The 20,935-nt window shown below is 27.7% G+C and overlaps 1 protein-coding gene across 1 annotated transcript in view; it reads left to right on the forward strand.

Moving 5' to 3' along the window:
- The window catches only part of LOC126845751 (hemicentin-1-like), a 142,940-nt gene that overhangs the window by 107,016 nt on the left and 14,989 nt on the right, over positions 1 to 20,935 (forward strand). Inside the window, exons 5-7 of the mRNA XM_050584627.1 lie at positions 3,276 to 3,437; positions 4,599 to 4,733; positions 14,509 to 14,737. Coding sequence (XP_050440584.1) covers positions 3,276 to 3,437; positions 4,599 to 4,733; positions 14,509 to 14,737 — 526 coding nt within the window. The remainder of the gene's footprint in view (positions 1 to 3,275; positions 3,438 to 4,598; positions 4,734 to 14,508; positions 14,738 to 20,935) is intronic.

Consider the following 20,935-nt stretch of genomic DNA (forward strand, 5'->3'; position numbering starts at 1 on the left):
TAGCACATCCATTTTTATTTGATTGCATGTGTAATAAATAAACTACAATAATAGTTATAACAATTATGAGTTAGTATGATGATTAGCGGTTAAGCATCAAAAAGCTAAGCACTAAAAGCGGATGGTAAGACTACGTTGCCAATCTAGCGCTTCCTGATCGCCCTCTCATGTAAACCTGCTGTTCCTCGGCTAAACATTGTTTCTGGGCACTCCTCAACAATATGCCTCATAGTTTGGACCTGACTACAGTTGCAGAGAGGTGAGCCCACCATTCCCCATTTATGCATTAAATAATTACACCTACCCTGTCCGGTTCTTATGCAGTTAAGCGCAGTCCGTATGGCACGTGGGTATTCGAAACCTGGGACTTATTGGGTTGGATCACTTAAGTTGATTCGTTATTAAGTACCATTCCATCCCTCCAATGTGTTATCCATAAGTGTTTTATTGTGTTTGTATTTTATACTATTTTTTAACATCCATATAAGATGTCTGGATTTAAGAATCAACGAATTCATATAACCACAAAATTTTAAATCATAGTCTATAGGATAATAAATATTGCGATAAGTTTATATGACATATATTATGCAATCATAAAATATTAATTAAAAATAGGGTAGATATATTAATATAAATTACTTAAAATATTTTTTTAAGGTCTGGTCAACAAAACCCTAGCGGTCGCTTCTGCGATATACTGTATTGGCGTTTAATCTTGTAAAAATGCTTGACAAAAATATTACTATATATTAAATAAAAATGCACGAGGAAAAGTACTGGCGTAATATAATAAAAAGTTAACTGTGTGTAATTGTTTAATTAAACGCGAGAGTAAAATAAAAATGTGTATTGTTTAATAAAAAAAATACTTTCATCTGTTTTTTATATTAAAATTTGTATTTTAACATTTATATCACGTTTAGCATTTGATGAGCCTTTTTTTTAACTCATCATGTTGCAATGTGCATAATATAGTACACTTTTTTCTCGTTAGTTAGGTATTATATAATTTAAAAGCAAATGTGATTTTTGTTATCTACATACATGTCATTATAATAATATTATGTATTGTACATATTATGTTTGCTGGGTGGTTTATCCAGAATCTATGTCTGGTCTAAGGGATCGTGTGAAATCCATTTAGCATTGAACAATTTACTTAATTGAACTTGAATTATTCTAAACGTAAATAGGCTTTTATATTTTTAAGATATTAACTATTGTGTAGATATCTTTTGGTATTTTACAAAAATTGAAATTTGTAATAATGTATTCCAATTTTTTTTAAATAGTAATATTTATTACATATGTATAATATGCCTGGTCACAATCATGCATTCGTTTTCAACTGTTTTATACAAATTTTAAATAAAATTAGGAATACAAGTATTAGTTACCTATGTGTGTGTACTTTATTCTTTCTATTACCATTAGGCAAATATGTGTTAGTATAAATCAATCGACTAATTTGCTATAAATGAACGGTATTACTGTTGGATGCTTTTTAGCAATTAAAGGGAATGTAATAAAATATAATTATTCACGTGTTTTTATTAAACATGCACTTTGTTATACATTTATATACGCACAACACACTACAAATTGTTAGTCGAATAATTCTCGCTTACGCTAAAAAAACAGCAATTATTAGGTACAACAGGTATTTTTCATAATTAAAAAAAAAATTTTTTAAAGCATATTATACATATTAGCATATTACATGGTAATATGTTTATACATTTATTAAAAAGTTCGAAAGGAATTGTTTATTTGTAAATTGTTATATGTATTATAAATAACAACAAGATTTTAAACAAAATAATAACAACAATGTACTTTAATATTCAATAAAAGTTAAATACTATTATTATCATTTATTCGGTGGCAAGGCCAATGAAAACTCGATGGTTCCTAGTTAATAAGTATTTAACATAAAGTAAATAACATTACGTACAGCAATCCTAGTGAGTAATAAATTACTCTTCAAACAAATACTTCAACGTATTAAAATGTATTTCAGCTTATACTGTACATCTTGCGGTACACATTTTGAAAAACGTTCTTGTACATGGTACATTTTCTGTCAATAAATAAATCACTTCAATGTGTATACTCTTCGGGAAAACATTCAACCCTGGAACATCAAATATATCCCATTGTCGACGCAATAAAATATTTATTTAATTTGACCCTACTAGATTTTTAAAATACCTTGTAGTCACCAAGTTACGCAGAATTCTTAATCAATTTCAAATTAATGGACGTTTACAACGGAAAAGGAATATAACAACACAATTAGGATGATCTATACTACCAATTATTGACCATGTTATCTTCTCCTGTTTCGTAATCTTGTCTTCCTGACTCAGACTTGCAAATTTTCTTTTTTAATTTTTAAGAAAAAAATAATCACTTAACCGGATTTTTTCAATTTTTAGAAGAATTTTATTTATTATCATTACCTCCTCCAGAAGTGTATCCATTGTACATTATAATTCTATGTACTTTAATACTATGTGTAGGTACATAAATATATTGAAATTATATTAATTGTGTTATTTTATTTATATCAATCATATATTTTGAATTTGTTACGAATTACTAACTTTGACCTAACCTAAATTCCTTTTAGTTACTAAATCAAAACGGGTTTAATGAAAAATGTCAAAATTCCAATCCACTGGAAGGCGAGATACTGAAATAAAATTACAGTTCACAGATGTAGTTTTTAATACTTGGAAATTAATCTTAAATTAAAAAACTAATCACATCATCGTTGTACATTATACAATTTTCAGGTTGTAAATTTTAATTTCTTTATCGCTGTTTTAATAATTAACACTATCATTTTTTGAAACTTTCTTTTTTGACAAATGCAGAGTAGTAGTTTAATAAAACATCAATGTTGTACCTGTGCATTATAATGTGTCATATAAAACAGCAATAAGTATAACTGATGCTATCAAAAAATGTTTGGAATCGAGTTTCAAATTACGATGCGCAAGTTCTTATTACAAAGATCAAACGTTGAGTTGAATGTGCTATTATATTAAATGAAAAGTTAAATTTTATTTTTTAACTTCTATTATTTAATAATAAAATACATTATTTTATTATGCCTTGAAAATACTTTCCAATTTAATATATTTACCCAGATTTGATTTGATTTTCTGAGATCTTATCAAACATAATATATTATTTATATTATTACTCGAGAGATCTCAGACGCTATTTTACTTTTAATGTGTTGTATTTTATTTATTACCTTATAGGTATCTTGGGTCCGTCGACGAGATTGGCACATACTGAGTTCCAACGTTTTTATGTACACAAATGACGATCGATTTCATGTGCTACATGCAGACAACGCAGATAATTGGGACCTGCAAATTAAATATGTACAAAAAAGGGACGCTGGGTCATACGAATGTCAGGTATAATTACGTTAAAATCGAATATTTAATATTTATTCTGTAGCGTCAAAATTTTAATTTATTTGTATATTACAAGAGCCATTGCGCAATAAATTAAAAAACGATTTCGTATCATCAAGTACAATACAAAACAAATCGAAAACCAATCAATGTGATAGACATATTTTAGATAAGGAAAACCGACTCGTTATTTTGTATTATTATGTTCAATAATAAAAAAAATAATAAGTAAAAGTACATTAATTGTACACTCGTAAACATTTGCAAACCATTCGAAACAAATGCTAATAAATCCTGCGTTCTCGTACTTTGTTTAAAAAAAAACATCAATTGTTAATGTAGGTAACAAAAATTGAAACAAAATGATGAATTGTATTAGATAATCGTTTACATTTACTGTCCACTCTTAATCATATTTTGTCTCTGTTGGCTTTCCTAAAAACGATTCAAGCGCGTTAATGTTACGGATTTATATAACTAACAATTTAAAGATAAGCACACGTGTTACTTTAATATTGTAAATCATTGTTTTGATAAAATTCACTTAAGTTCGAGAAGTGTAAACGGGAAACTTTATGACCTTGCCGCTAACTTAGGTTTAGAACAGCACCGTTGTAATTTATAAATACAAATATTACACACAACCATATGTTACCCATAACAATAATTGAACAATAACATAAGACTTTATAACAATATTACTGTTAATGCAACACATTATAAATTATGCTTAAAAATTATATTGGATCTATTATTCTTTTAAAATGATTTTTGAATAATTTTGACCATTAACGTTAAACTAGTTTATTTAGATTTAGACTGCTTAAAAATTACACATAGATATAAAAATTACACAATACAAATTACACACTTTAAAACATAAGTTTGCTTTTATGTATAATTTTGATTAACTATCATACTTGTTAATCGAAATTATGATAAAAATATCTATCAAAGATATTATTATCTAAATAGCAAGAACTTCAACATAAAATCATTAAAATATTAAAATATGGAATATATCATAGGGAGACGTACGCATAGTAAATTTGTTATTTTATCTTTGAGATGAATTTTATTTTATTTTCTCCCAACACAGCTATAGTTAAACACTTTAAAATGTAACATTTAAAGTTTAATTTATGGGTATTTTGATATTAGGTGGCGTTGGGAACAGGCATCGCCTCACATTATTTTAATCTAGAAGTAATTGTACCAACTGCTCGAATATTGGGAAGAGAAGAGTACCACGTGGGTAAAGGAAGCACAATAAATCTTATTTGTGTTATAAAAAATGTAAGTATTTTAAATGATATATTTGTTTAATAGTTTAAATTAAGAAAACAGTAGATAGAGTTTTCGTTACTCCTTATATCACTACTTAGGTGATATAAGATTATATAATGTGACATTATATAATCGTTTTATTTTTTACCTCGCTCTGTTCTATTCTGTTAATAATTTTAATAATTAAAAGAAGGTAAATTTTAAAGTATACAAGCTAGTTTTGCCTTATAATCACTTTCTATATTGTCATTATTTTCTTTTAGTCGCATGAGTTGTACAATAAATATTAAACTTTAGATTTTAAATCAGTTCTTAACAGTATAAAAACTGTTCAACTTTTACGATGAAACGGTTATATTAGACCAATCAAATTGTATTTTTTAACGAACGCTTCAGAACTACCTGGTAAAATAATATCTACAGCAATCGTTATTTTCACACAGTAGTAGTCCTATTGAACAACAATTAAATGTTAGTATTGTAAGGGCACATTCTGATCTCTCAAGTTTTTCTATTTTGTTATGACAGATTGAAATGAAAAAAAATAAACAAATCAATTTCCCCATAAAACAAAAAATATATATAAATATAATATTATATACAAATTTCAATCCAGTTATTATAAATACTTGTATTCATCTCAAAGTTTTTTTTATTCTAAGTGGGTAAAATTTATTTTAAAATGTGTTTTAATTTTTTCGTTCTATTTAAAATTATCCGAAGAAAAATGTTATTCATTAATCACTAAAATGGGCAACTATATAGTAAACTATGTCTTTTTTGGCCAGAACTATGAATAAATATGATCAGCTGTCAAACTGTTCATAAGTCAGCTGATTAACTGCCAGCTGTGATATTTGCGCACGTAGCGCCATTTATTGGAAGAAACATTCACTAACATTTTAAATTTTCCAATTTTTCTTTCCGCTAAAATCTAATTTGGACTATGATGAAAATTAAAAAAAAAATGAGCCAAATCGGTCTAGCCGTTCTTAAGTAATGGCGTGTTCACTTTTCCCACGTACAGCATTTCATTTTTATTTATATAGATACTGCTCTCAAATTAACAATAGTTGTATAGTAATTATTTTAATTAAATAAAAAATTAATTAATTAAAATTATGGCGAATATTTTATTTATAGTTAAACTATCATAAAAATCAATTTGAATTCAAATTATGTTTTTTTTATAATATTATAGCCACTCCTCAATTCGTTCAAATAAAAAAATCACTAAATACATTGAGGGTGTGTCAATATTGATATGACTAGTAATGCGATTTAATTTTGTGCTGTTAAGGGTAAAAAAACTAACAATAGAGATAATAATCATAAAATATGCGCTGTTATCGAAAAAATATTGATTTGATTGCTTATTAGTGCTACGATTTCCTTTATATTGTACATATTCTTCAAATAAAAAATTAAAAAAAAAAACAATTCTTAGCCGTAAGTGGTTTTTTAAATAAATGTCATATTTTGTAAACGTTTGTGTAAAAGTTTTGATGAAGGTATTATTAAATCGGTCGTGCAGAGAGCTATTCATATTAAATTCTTTATCAATATATTTCCAAATGCGTTGGCAACAGAATAAACCCTCATAAAAACTATTGCATGTGTCGTTTATCTTAAATCAATTGCATCAATCATAATATTTTGTTTTCTCAGCATGGTATAAATTAGCCGAATAACAGTAAAATTAATTGAGTTCCATAAATACTATTTGAAAATGATTGAACTTTTCATACATGTCAAAATCATAACATTTAGGTACATTAAAAAACAAATAGGGAGAGAATAATGTATAGAACCCCATTAATAAATTCATAATAATCGGTTTCGAATTATTGTGGTAATACTCAGTTTAGCGGTTTCATATATTTTAATATATTACACCCAATAACAATTAAGTAAATCGTTTTTCATACCCGATGACACGCGTAAAGAAGTCATGACAGTTTTATATTTAGCCCAGAATTATCTGTAATGGTATTTCAACAGTTGACGAGAATCTATAAAAGTTTCTAAACTAACATAAACGGATCCCAGATTTGGGCCAACGACTTCTTTTTTTTGGGTTAGCGTTAAATTCATACTTAAACTTTATAGACACATTTTTGTCAGACCATTAAAGGCTCATAACGATGAACTGATCAAAACCAGCGCGTGTGTAATCCCAGCGCATGCACAACTTTGCACCCGTTCGGTTAGCTGTTAACCCCATATAAATTGAATTTAACGGAAGAACTTGCCCACATAAATGGTATGTAAAAAAAAAAAAAAATGACACATAGAAATGAGCTCTCGCTCGACATTGCTAGTACTGAATTCACCGAATCTATCAGTTGTTCAGCATGAACGATGACAATATAAAGTGTTGCTCGGTGACAGACATTGTATCTACTTGAATTTATCTTTGTTCAGCTGTGTGGATTTTGTTTTATTGTTAACCAATATATAGAAAAATTTCAATATCTTATACATGATCTTTGCTATGAATTCTATGAATTTTTACTTGATAAATTTAATTTAAAAAAAGTAAATGTATTTCATAATAGTTTTAAATAAGCGGTTAACTCATGTTTCCGTGTACTCTAACCTATTCGAGAAGAACTGTAATTGTATTGCAATATTATGTAATGAAATTGAATTTTTTTGATTTATTAAGTGTAAACCGTTTTCAATATTCGTTTTATTTGATTGATTAATGTGGCATTTTTCCTGAACTTTACATTTGTTCTACAGATAAATTATAAATATCTCAAAAGTCAAGTATAACGTTATTCTTCTTGACAGTGAATTGTCTATTTATTATATGATTTCCTATCGAATGTCTCATTGTTATGCTTTCAAAATATTTATGTTAGTTCACGTTTCAATAACTTATTATAATACCTAATACCTATAAAATAAGGGATCGTTTTTAATTTTTGCTATAAATCATTGCAGTCTCTATTCTCCCTAGTGATAAATCGTTATATTTCGTATACTTATTATTGGATGCATCAAACTACTATTTATTTTTAAAAAAATAAGCTTTTTAATAAGAATATTAAAAAAAAGCCTTATCAGTTTGTATTTTAGTAGTTAATAATTATTAGTTTATTCATGACATGGAACAAATATTTGTTAAATTAATTGGCGTTATTAATATCATATTAATGTATGCGATATTATTGTCTTTATAATTACAAAGCTAAATTGTTGTGAACCATAATAGTTATAGCAATACGATATCAATAGTTTTCTATTGTGCAATCATATTACCACATTAAAAGTAGAAATTTATGGTATGAATTCTACAATTGGATCACGTATAAATATAAATTATTAGTTAACAAAAATGTATTTTATTTTTCTTGCGCAGGAGTGGTTGCCAGATTTATAGCTTACGTATCATTGAAGTTTTATTACATACCTACCTATCTTGGTTGTTGAAAATTATTATGAAAAACTTACAAAATACGCAAATGTGAAATGTAAAATTAAAAAAATGCTTAAAAATCACTTTATAAACTAAATAATTTAATTTTTAAATTTTATTTATGTAGGAAACATGATAAAATAATAGTACATAATACATAAATTGTTGTAACACATTTTATGGTATCTTATGCCAACTGTTACTTGTTGGGTAGAGTTTATTTTAAAATAAAGCGAATTCAAGAAATGAACTTAATATTTACATAAAACAATGTGTGTCTATATCTTCACGTTGTTTTTTTGTTTAACACATACAAGAAAGTTCAAAAGTATTACTCGCACGTAAACTTTAAAAGTAGTATTTCGATTTTCTGATTCGTTCCTGAGGTGTGGGAATTAGGATTACGTTTTTCATTTTAAAATAATTTTATGAAATAACAGTTTTATTTAATTTTATTATTCAGAAAATTCGCATTATTCCCACGCAAATTCCGTACACAAAACTCCAACACACCAAACAGTATGTCGCCAAACGTTATATCACAGCTGTTGTTAAATAAATAAGGTAGTTTCAGATATCGCTCAGATAAGAACTGAATAAACTGATGTAACCGTTTTATAAATTCGTTTTCAATCAATGCGTGTTTTGAGAATATAAATGTATGTATAAGATTTTTAGAATATCATGGTACAAAACCATATAGTTATTTCATTTGCAAAAACAAATATTGTAAATTATATAGACATAGTATTCGATGGAAACTACTGTAATCACTTTTATTGAATTTTACAAATCACACGTAACATTATGAAAGGTAAAGCAGTTGTTTATGTGGACTAGTGAATCAATAGATGTTTAACGGTTCGTTAAACATAATTAAAGCAGACATTCGCGGTCTCGGTTTGGTCACGGTCAAGGATTATGACGTATTATTCACAAACAATCAAATCTAGACAGTCCATTGTGAAAAATTGATGACACCGACCAAGACTAGCGCGTTGATTGATTCACACTAGGCAGTCTCGATCAAAAAGCTCGTGATCGCCCGTCGACCGATCGAGACCTGACCTGACCTGACCGTGATCGGACCGAACCGAGACCGCGAATGTGAATTGTGCTTTAGTGGCTCATGTTCGGTCCATTTATTTTTAATAAACCATTACATTTTTTTGTGCAACCGCCAACCTAGTGTAAATATTGCTAACATTTAGAACTATCTGTTTTGCAATAAAGGAGTTTTAAAAAAATATTTTGTTCTATTGTTTAAATTTCATTATTTACTAGCTGTTGCCTGTTTACCTACTATATATATATACATATATTGTATTAATAATTACTTACTAGTTATTGCGAACATTGTCAGTATACCATACTCACATATAATATTTTGAAAACTACAAACACCAATAACTATATCTGTGGCTTGGAGCAAGAAGGGCCAATGTCACTTTTTGCAACTTTCGGAAAATGAGCTTTGAAGTTTTTATTTTCCATTAGGCTCTATGTTAATTCTTTTTATCAAACTATTCATGAGTAATTCATTTTTTGGCCTCAGAGTGTGATTTTTTCACAGTATATAAAGAGTTATTCAATTTTTGCAATTAGCGGACTAACTCGTTTATGCACAAAATTGACATTGGCCCTTCTTGCTCCAAGCCACAGATATATTAAAATGTTTTAATTTTTATTATAAAAACAATATAAACAATTTCATAGTATGATGTATAAATATTTATAATTTGAAAATTGAGTGGTACTAAAAATAGTATAATTCTATAAAAATTAGTAAAAAAAATCAGTTTTTAATCCGATATTTGATACATTAGGTAAGTTATTTACCTAATTAAAACAAAACCAAATTATACTAATAGACATTAAGTTTTCAATATACTTTGATTATTATGAGTCAGATTTTAATTATTTTGCAATGAATACACTATGAATTAGTTAAATAAAAATCGAACCCTCTCTGGAACACCTAATTTTCTTTGTCGCCCTTTTACTTTGCATAATATACTCTACACATTTATATAAAATTATTTATGATTGATAATTGATAAAAAAATTATCAAAATAAAAAAAAGGAGGCGCTTAATCATAATATTTGAATTATTTTCTGACATCTTACATAGACTTTTCAACCGAATTTTAATTCTAAAATGTATAATGTGTTTATTTACGATTTTAATTTATCGTTTGTGTGTTTCACAACCGTTAAACGTCAAAAAATTATTAACAAAACTGTCATCATTACACTGTAATGTGACGAAAATCAAAATGACAGCGTAAGATAGTCAGCGAAAATTATAATGGACTTTTTCGTTGCAAAGCTGTCGATACAAGAGGATAGCAAAAGAAATTATACTCCGATTATAGACGACATCCTGAGTGGTGGAGAAATGGGTTTGCCATGTTTGCAAAGTAATCCGTATTCAGTGATTTTACCATTATTTAAAGAAAACAAGCTATCAAAACAAGGCAAGCATACGAACCGTTTACCGCGTGTGGGTGTTATAATATCCAAATTTTACCTTAAAAATTTTTAATTAATTTTATCGGGTAAAATGCATTATAAAATTTCTTTTAAATATTAAAGTGCGTTTATTAGAACAAATATGATATTATTTAGTAACAAAATAAAAATTGAACAAGTTATTAAAGAAAGGGCACATAGGGCCTGTTATGCTTGGAGACCTTAATATAGAGTTGAGAAATATTTGTGGATATTTGGCATCAGTTTTGAAGAAAAGCGGCGGAATCTAAGGAAGTGGCATAAAATATAGTTGGATAAGGTGGAAAGAGGTAACATACTTGTTACAACTTATATATCATGCAAATTGTGATGTTTAGAATGAACAGGAATTCGTTTGAAACTGTAGTGAGCTTTTACCATTGGTGCGTAGGAAAAACTGTATATCATGGAATGAAAGAGAAATAATTAATTATTGAATACTAAGCAGTAATATCGTAAAACAAAAACGATGCAATTCTGTAAACAGCTACTGGCATACAATGCGTTTTATTCCAACCAATTCGTATAAATTAGGTTAGGTAAGGTTGGAAAATTTATATTTCTTTTATGAAAATTACTGAATATAGTAGGCGTGCAAGTCTATTTCATAAAATTGTAAGTCAACCAATGAATGACCGAGAATGTAACCAAAATATAATATAGCCTGTTAATCTTTGAAAACAAAAAATTTTTAATTGGCTACTGTGACAACTACGTTTGTTTTAATTATTCTATGTTTAATGGGCCTTAAGAACAGTTTATGGATTGTTCAATATTGTTTTTATGCACAGACTATAACCCCATGTATGTTTCTCTTTTATATATTTATTTTTATTATCGTGTAAGTTTATATGTTACTCCTACTACAATATATCATCAAATCGGTTAATGTCTTATCATATACACTATCGAATTTCAACATTATCAAGATAACATTGGTTATCTTTATTAATAAAATAAAACAAGATTATTTCTTACAACTTTTATGGACTAACTTATGAAGGCGAAAATAAAGCGTTGGCTATTGAGGCTCTCTACCGTATGGTATGAAATTCACATACTATGAATACAGCTTTTAATTCTAATTTTTTTTATCATTTTACATTTATGTGTACTTAGTACAATATAATATAATACACGATTTTTTATTAACAAATATTAAAGTATTTTAGTTTCTATCTATGTATAATGATACCAATTCGTACCCTAGTGGACTTTGGCTTCAAAAAAAGTTTCCCTGATTAATTTTTTTTCACCGCGAATTTTATAAGCTTTCCGAATAATCTACCTAAGATTTAGGCTAGTTAACTGACAGATTTGATTTGATGGTTATTATTAAAAAAACCAACAAAAAGTTGTGTACGAGCATGTTATGGAACTAAACCAGAACAACTTTTAATCTTATATTTAGAGTCTAAAAACTACGGCTAAAAAAAGAAATAATAAAAAAAGTTTCCACCCTTTTTTAAAAGAAAAATGTGTGTAATTTGATATTGAAAAATAAGTAAATTGTTTGGGTGTATCCTTGTCTTAGATGGGGAAGGGGTAAATTGTTTTTATTTTTGGCCTTATAAAGAAACTTTTGTAAACAATTTCCACATCGAAGCTAAAACAAATAAAAAAATTTTAAATTCGAATAACTATTATAGACTTCATGAGTACCTATACCAAAAAAATGTATAAATAATGTCAATTTTAGTTGAAAATTAAGGTATACAATTTTTTATTACTTTTTTTCAGCTAACAATTACTTATGTTTACGAATAAATTATATCTCTTTTTTATAGTTTAAATAGTTAATACTTTTAATAATACTAGCATTGATGGACTTTTAAAATTGGTTTCTACACAGTAAAGGCATAATTTACTATAAACTGTTCGGAGAAACTACACCGTTGTAAAAGGAACTGCAGTAAAACTCGTTTTATGAGATTGTGGCAAAGTTCTGTTCATAAAAAAGTGGCATTTAACTGACTGAACATTTTCGCGTATTGGGCAACAACAATATTTGTTTTGGAAACTTTTTTATTCTTAACGTAATATCAATAATATATTCGAGAAAGGTTTATTTGCCAACCAATATTTATACAGCAGTCTTTCTTTTTTTAATTTCTACATTCCTGGTATTTTTTATATTATGCACTATTTGGCTTGCACCGTTCGTTGTTTACAAAAAAAATACACTTTTTATTGTTTTAAATTTTATGAAACCTGTTTTTTCTGTTATTTTTTTTATCATAACGCAATTATATTCCAATAAAAATGTTTTCAAAATAGTTTATACTAGCTCACTGGTATAATGCAGTTATAAAGAATAAGGTAAAGAGTCGTTCTTTGATAAAAAATAGTATCATATTATTAAAGCGGGTGATTCTTTCAATTGACAACACCAATTTTCCCTTGAAAATTATTGCAATTTTATAATATTTCTTTTAGGAAATAATTTTGTTCACGCTATATTACAATGTTAGATAATATTCAATTTTTTCCTTTTTTTGGTATTTAAATAGATCAACAACTAAACATAAATGGCACCGTATACATTTAATACATTTTTAAATTAAGAATAATTTTATACCTACAAATTTAGAAGGGTTCTGTGCAGAGTTATTTTTATCTGCGCACATTACTCAACCCGCACTCTACCTCTCGTCCTACATTTTAAACTTAAGATCTTTATAAATAATTATTCAAAATGGGTCATCGACCAGTCAAACTTTTCAGTCATCATTGTTAATTTAAAATTCAATTAAATATAATATAAAATTTTAGTATTTATAAGTTTCAAAAAATGATAAAGCTCTAGAAAATACTAAAAAAGATACAAACTTAAATATTGTATTAGTGTAATATAAATTAAAAAAAAACATTTTAAAAAGAAAAACTACAAAAATTGCAATTATTATAAGTTTAAATTAGTATTGGGGCGTCAAAAGAATCACCCGATATGCCTCGAGATAAATTAAGACAGCTAAAAATTGGTCAATGTATGATATTGTTTAACAGTTAATTTAAATTAGTAAAAAAATAAATTGTGTTAAACGAATTTTCGTCTAAAATATTTTGTTTTGATACTTCAAATACATCAATTATAGTTTACTATTGTTTTTATTTTTGTTATAATTAATATAATTGTATTTCGAATAATTTATTCAAAGAAATTTGCCTCCAATCTGACCCAAACGTAGTTTTACAAATTTACACCGATAATAATTAAATTCTGAAGTTTTTATAATGGAATAAAAACTTAGTAGGATAAAAAAATTAGTCGATAGTTTGACAACTACTATTATTGCGGTTATTATATTATCACCGGTTATTGGACGTTATTTCTATTCTGTTATAAGGTTTTTTTATGCATCCATTAAACAAGAAAAATATTACACTTCGGTTATAACACGCGCTGTTAATGAAATTTAACATCATTACGGGGTTTTATATGTAAACTAATAATTATGATACTATGTTTTAAAATATTCTCTTGTTTTTTTCTCTTCGAGTAGTTCTATTATGTCCTTTTTACATTTTCCGTTATTATACGTTTGCGATTTTGAATGAGTCCTTTAATCAGGATCGATCATTCGCTACTTGTTAAATATTCTGAATATTATATTGCGTACGTAAAGTATATTGAGTTTTATAATGCCAAAAAAATGTAGTTCAAATTCCATCGAATCGTTTACTCAGAACTTCTTTTATCGTGAAATCCATAAAATATATAGTTTTACTCACAAGGTAGTTTAATTCAATTTTATTTTTTCTAATAGAGTCAGCAAGGTGAAAAATGTTGGGGGTTTTGTATTAATGACGTTCCAGTAGTGTTTGCTGATGACAGAACAATTTTACAGGGTTCGTTGTTGACCAGTAACGTGGTGTGGATCCACAATGGCCGGCCAATCGATAATTCGTCCAACAACAAAAACGATTACCGTGAGGTCAAAACCGAAATCTTACAGCCAGACAACACCGTGCAGAGTAGATTGTTCATCAGAGGAGCGTCTCCGTCAGCACTGGGCAACTATACGTGCTCGGCGCCTAACACCGAGTCCGACACTGTCAACGTGTACGTGAGCGAAGGTAAAGACATTTTTATATTATTATTATATTATATATACACCGTTAGCTCAGTTACACTTGTATTTTATTTCAATTTATCACCAAATCTCACAACTAAAGCGAACGGCATCATTGAACTAAAATAAAGTAATGACATGGGTATATTATTGTTATCGAATTATTAGGTATTAGCTGGTGCTGACAAAAAATAATATGTTATACTTAACAATCCGTTTGTTTGTTTGAGAAATAAGCGATACTTTTATAAAATATGAATTCATTTAAAACACGCAATACGTCTTGTAGTATTGATAAAATTATTGTTACTGTGGTATGCATAATGTTAGTTTAGTTCAAACATACTGATATGGGTACGAAAAAAAGAAAAAGAAATCTCTGCCTGTATGGACATTATAATAGACTGTAGGTGCTATATAATAATTTTTAGTGACATTATAATTATTACCTGTATGGCTTTATCCATATAAATTATAACACATTGCCAATCTTCTTCCGAAGCCAGGTATGCAAAAAACTAGAGTGATTTCGATTACTAAGTTATAAAGAAATTAATATAAATTGAATTTGTCTCTTTTAAAATAAAACAGATTTTTTCGTACTGAATATTCAGGCCGTAATATCTTAATGAGAGTAAAATATTTAACTAAACTATAGTGGTCCCATTAAATTAATAATAATTATTAATTCAAAAACCAATGACGGAATTGTAAAACGAGGGCAAACTCGTATTCATTTTATAAACATGGCATTTGTTCTATAAAGTAAACAAATGTTTTTAACCGAATCTCGTAGACCGATTTCTAATTGAAAGTAGAAGTTTAATAAATAGTATCTTTTTCTTTTATCATTTAAAATAAACTAAATATCTCATCGATATAAAGTAATGTTTAAGGTTATCCTTTTCCTATGGTAAATTATTTGGTAAGACAATACAAACACATAAACAAGTTTAATTATTATTACCATCATATCATAATGTAGCTTAACAGGCCATGAAGGCCCAACGCTGCCATCGTGAGATTATTGAAATTATTATTATATTATTAAAAATATTTATTTAACTTTATTGGATTTACTAAAAAAATATATAAAGTGGTACACTTTCCCGGTTCCATTTTCCCATTTGAGTTCGTGAAGACGGTTATTCGTTGTATCACTCGCTCGTTAACTTTAGTGTAAAACAATTAATTGATAGTTAGATGGGTAAAAAAAATAGTACCCATGTCAGGAAAAACGCCATGTTAATAGACGGGTCATGTTAAATCCGTATTCTGTTTCATGTATGGACGGACACAATGGTACATTTCAATTTAATTGAACTTCAAAAAAAAAAAAAGGAAATAATAATAATGGTTGTTTGTTACAAGAAACAGTTTTTAAAAAAGTTCCAGTTCTTCTACCGATATAAATAACATTAAAATTGATCACAAATCAAATACAATAAACAATCAACAATACTACTTTGTTTTTCAGTGTCACAAGCTGATGGATAAATCAGTACACTGATTTTTCACTTAGTAAATAAATAAAAAAAATAACGGAAAACATAAAATGCAATATTTCAAAATATAATAAAAAACGAATTCAACTACTCATACCGGATTAACATAGATGCGTCAAAAACACCCGATGCAACTATCGCTCATAAATTGTAAAATAAAAAAAAAATAAAGTCCCGCCCTTTTTTTTAGCAGATACGTTGTAGAAATCACGTTTTTTCTCGAAACAACATTTATCGTGCATCCCAACATAATGTCCTAATCCTCATGTTAGTAAGTGTCTCGATGCATCACGAGCTGAATTACATCAAATAAATTCACTGTGAAACGATCGAATTTAAGAGCACAATATTGTTCATCGATGTAAACAAAAACAAAGTCCTGTTTTTCTCGGACAACTGTGTATGGCTTAAAAAAAAAGTGTCATGCCCTATGTGTACATGGGTGCATACAACATGTATTATAGACACAATTGAATGGCGGATAGAATGTATTAAATATTTTGCAGTTGTTCTGACGCAATTATTGGTAAAATTATGTACGATTAAATTATTAGAGGAAAAGTGAATACGAGAGTGAGCAGTAGAATATTACAGTGGAAAGGTGTGCTACACGGGTGGAGGCGATAATGATTCATAATTCACTGACGCCAGCAGTCAGCAGGTTCGATCGCAAAAGGCAGAAGGGCTAATGCGCTGTGATAAATTTAATAACGAATGCAAAAGACCCTGTGATGATGTAAAATGGCTCTGTGGAATCCACTTTAATGTAGATTTTCGACGGTCGATTAAACCTAGTCTGGATTCCTGGGCATAATATAAGCGACGAGTTTCGTCACCAGATTCCTTTGTGTGCGATTAACAAACGGTACACTGCCACTGCTGTCTGCTATTTATATATATATATATATATATATATATATATATATATATATATATATATAAAATCGTTTACCACCGAATCAGGTCTATTGACCGTGACTTGATGAAAAAAAAACATATATACAACTCAGCCAATTGATCCATTTTTTAAATATTGAAAATGAGTACACGCACTGGGCTAAAAAGGTCAGTGCTACTTTGCAGTGGTAATGGGAATACAAAAATTAGGGTTATCACCAAAAAACCCAATTTTAGTAATTTAATTTTATAAAATATACAAAATATTATTACAGTTGTTGGTTACTTACAATTTTGTTGGTTCTAAAAGGTCCCAAGATATGCTTGACTCCGAGATAAAGACTAAAATCCGTTTAATGTTTTTTTTTTTTAAATCTAGGTATTGAACAACCACTTAAAGTAAAGAAACCGACTAACTGTATGGTATTGGAAGTATTCAAAATTATGAATGTTCAAAATTTACAAAACTTTATACATTTCTTGCGATAAATTGTTACTGTTTTATCCCACACGATAAAAGGATGATAATAGGTATGCCTATTGGTTATTTATTTATATTAGCAGTCAAAATGCAGCTCATTGACCAATATTGTTTGCAATCAATTCACCGCTATCCAATTCATTATTAACCAGCGGCATACGTTTAAAACAACGTGTGCTACAACATATAAGTATAAAATCGTAGAGGTAATATTAATTACAAATTTTTATAGTTAAAAATATCACACGAATATATTTTATACAAATTGATCCGGCTATCTATGAGAACCAGACGCGCGATAAAATAGTAACCAGCATAGTTTTGACGTTTAATACACACAGTGGTATTAATTAATGGTGTCGTTGGCTGGAAGTCTATTTCGACGACGCCCTGTATAGTACCACTAAATTTAAAAAGTTCACAATAATTCTGGTAATATTATATTGTTACAAGCGGTAAACAGTCTTCACTAGCAAATATCATATAGACGATCGATGTTGTATATGTATATAATATTTTATTATAATAACATTAATCTAACAGCTAACATTGCTGCCTAATTAATTAATTGATGGAACGTGGTTCGCGAAAATATGGATGTGAAACGCAGCAAATTTTGAATTATTCAGCTTTTATTAGAATGTAATTTGCGCCATAAGGTATAATGCTAAATTATATTACGGTATACAATCGATTCAGCAATTACTCAAATTATCAGTGTTTACTATGATGCGGTATGGTATATATAAAGCATACATCGTGGAAAATAAATTGGATAAAAGGACAACGTTCAATATCAAACCCGTGTATGTACTAGTTGAGTATACAATAAATGATGAGTCTAATGAAAAATAAAAAGGTGTCGTTATTGAAAGCAAAATGAAAACAAAAAGTGATACAAGATGAGAAATGGCATTCGTAGTATTGAGATTTTGTCTTCCCCACCTGACAATGTAATGCATGATTCGTTCGAGGGAAATTGTCAAAAACATTTTCATTTGATAAAAACATTATGTTCGTTAAGCTAGTTTTTTGACATCCATTTCTTCACCCTAATAAAACATATTGACTACTTTATTTTCAGAACTAATTATAGTAGAGCAATTTAAAACTCGAATAATGAAACATAAACCACTTTAACAGTAAAAAATTAGAAATTTTAAAAAATCAATAGGTAATACTACTAATTGTAAAGCTGAACCGTTATGTAGTTGCATTTTCATTTTGTAGAGTGATTTTGAGTTTGTGCTTTTCTTCAGGTATAATTCACAAAGAAAAATACATTTATTAATTTTTTCAAAATAACTTGAGTGAGTTATTACATGACAAATTATTAAAAACCTTTACTCAAAGAAAAAAAAAGAGTACTTGATTTGTAATCGTTTTATAGCTAGAATGTTGATTTTAAAAAAAAGTTCTAACAAACTTTTATGGTTATCATTTGTGAAAATCTATGTAAAAACAGATTAAAAAATAACTTGCATCAGTCATGAAAAAACTACTTTTACTACTTTATTGTGTTAATTTCAGAATATACAGTGCTCAGTAAATCTATAAAATACAAAACTTGTATACTTTTAAAATAAAAAGTATACAAGTTAAAAATAAAGTATGAAGACTAGCAAGTTGCACCTGTTTAGCGATTTTCAACGAGTATTTTATTTTTTATTTGTAAGCGTTTTTAAGGGCACAATGAGCAACTAAATGGTCTATAAATTATAAGGAAACGTTTAAAACTTTAAATGAAATTGAGCAAACATTGCGCTCTTTAATGCTTTAATAGTCTACTCTACAATAACCGAAAGCAAAGTAATTATCAAAAATGAAATTCTTAGTTGTCTGACTAACTTGCATATATTTCACAAAATATACTATAAAGTTTATGTAACACGAAGGGTAATTCGTTATAATGAAATGTCAGAAACTATATCATAGATAAACAAATTAAAAATAAAGAATAAAGCTTATCAGCGCACTTAAAGAGAACGGAAAACGCTATTTATTAAGGGGCAAATGATAGGCAATATTTGACAAAAATTGATCTAATAGTAATTTTTCATAATATGCCTACTAATTTCAAGGTGAACATAATTACAATTTTCTAATTAAAATACTTTTAAAGTTATTTTTCTCAGCATTATGACGAAAGTTTAATACAAAATCACTTTTGTAGAAGTCTGGCGTATCTATTGGACAGATTTCAAGTTTTTTTTTATGCGAAGCTTACTATTTTTTTTATGGGGGCTAAAAAGCCGATTTTCGATTTATCGATTAAAAAAGTAGTTAGATATATTAGAAAAAAACTATATGAAAGTAAAAATAAAAATGCTTATAAATATTTGTTGATAACAAAAATAAAAAATCTGCCTTTTAGCCCCCATAGAGAAGATGTTAAACTATAAAACAAACAAACACATTATTGAAATCGGTTCGGTGTATACTTTAGGAAGTGACTTCGCGTTTTAGTCTTTATTGGCAAGAAAATTGACGCTTTCCGTTCCCGTTAATGAAAATAATAAATAATTAATATGTATAAACACCAAGAAGAAACAATGTTTCATTAAAGAACGACATAATACCTGAGTATTACTACATTGTTGCACATCCATAGATATTCTTGAATAAACTGTATAAAAGCTGAATAGGTTTTAATGCGATTGTAAACTGGCAGCCTGTATTAACTTTCTTGTCGACTGCTAGTACATGTCATATAATACATTTATCAGAATTGTAAAAAACAAAATTCCATATAATATATAATATACATCATATGAACTTATTATTACTTGAGTGACTTAAACATATAAAACAAATATCTAAGAAAGGTTTTACAGAGTTTTTAATTATAACATTTACATTTAATATTTAATTTATCATACTATTGTAATGTTAATCATATTTCTTTTGAGTTTTTCGTAAATAACATTTGATAATAAATTAGTTTTATGGACTAATTTAAAAGGTCAAATACAAAAAGTGCTTTTCGGAGAAAAATTATCATAAGCTTATGTACAAGCTATTTAAATTTTCTGTTTGATTCATTAGCCATATTACTTCCTAAATAATTTATATCGTGCCCAAATGTTTAGAAATAAGTTATATGTACACATCTTATAGACAGAATCCTTAATATATTTATGCGAATTGACTAAAATCTCTTAAGTATGTACCTCGTTACTATTAGAATTTAAAATATAAAAACTTCAGTGTAAAATTATTGCATTCTCAATTAAACTTCACCATTTTGCTAGAAAATGAAGATCCGACTTTATTTTAAAACTGGTATTAAATTTTAAAATTTCTTAAGCTTTGTAATTTA

The sequence above is a fragment of the Adelges cooleyi genome, unplaced genomic scaffold (genome assembly GCF_023614345.1).
Source record: "Adelges cooleyi isolate 19-005CV unplaced genomic scaffold, UGA_ACOO_1.1 ACOO_flye_CR_arks_rails_tigmint_CR_PRNA_8, whole genome shotgun sequence".
NCBI lineage: Eukaryota > Metazoa > Arthropoda > Insecta > Hemiptera > Adelgidae > Adelges > Adelges cooleyi.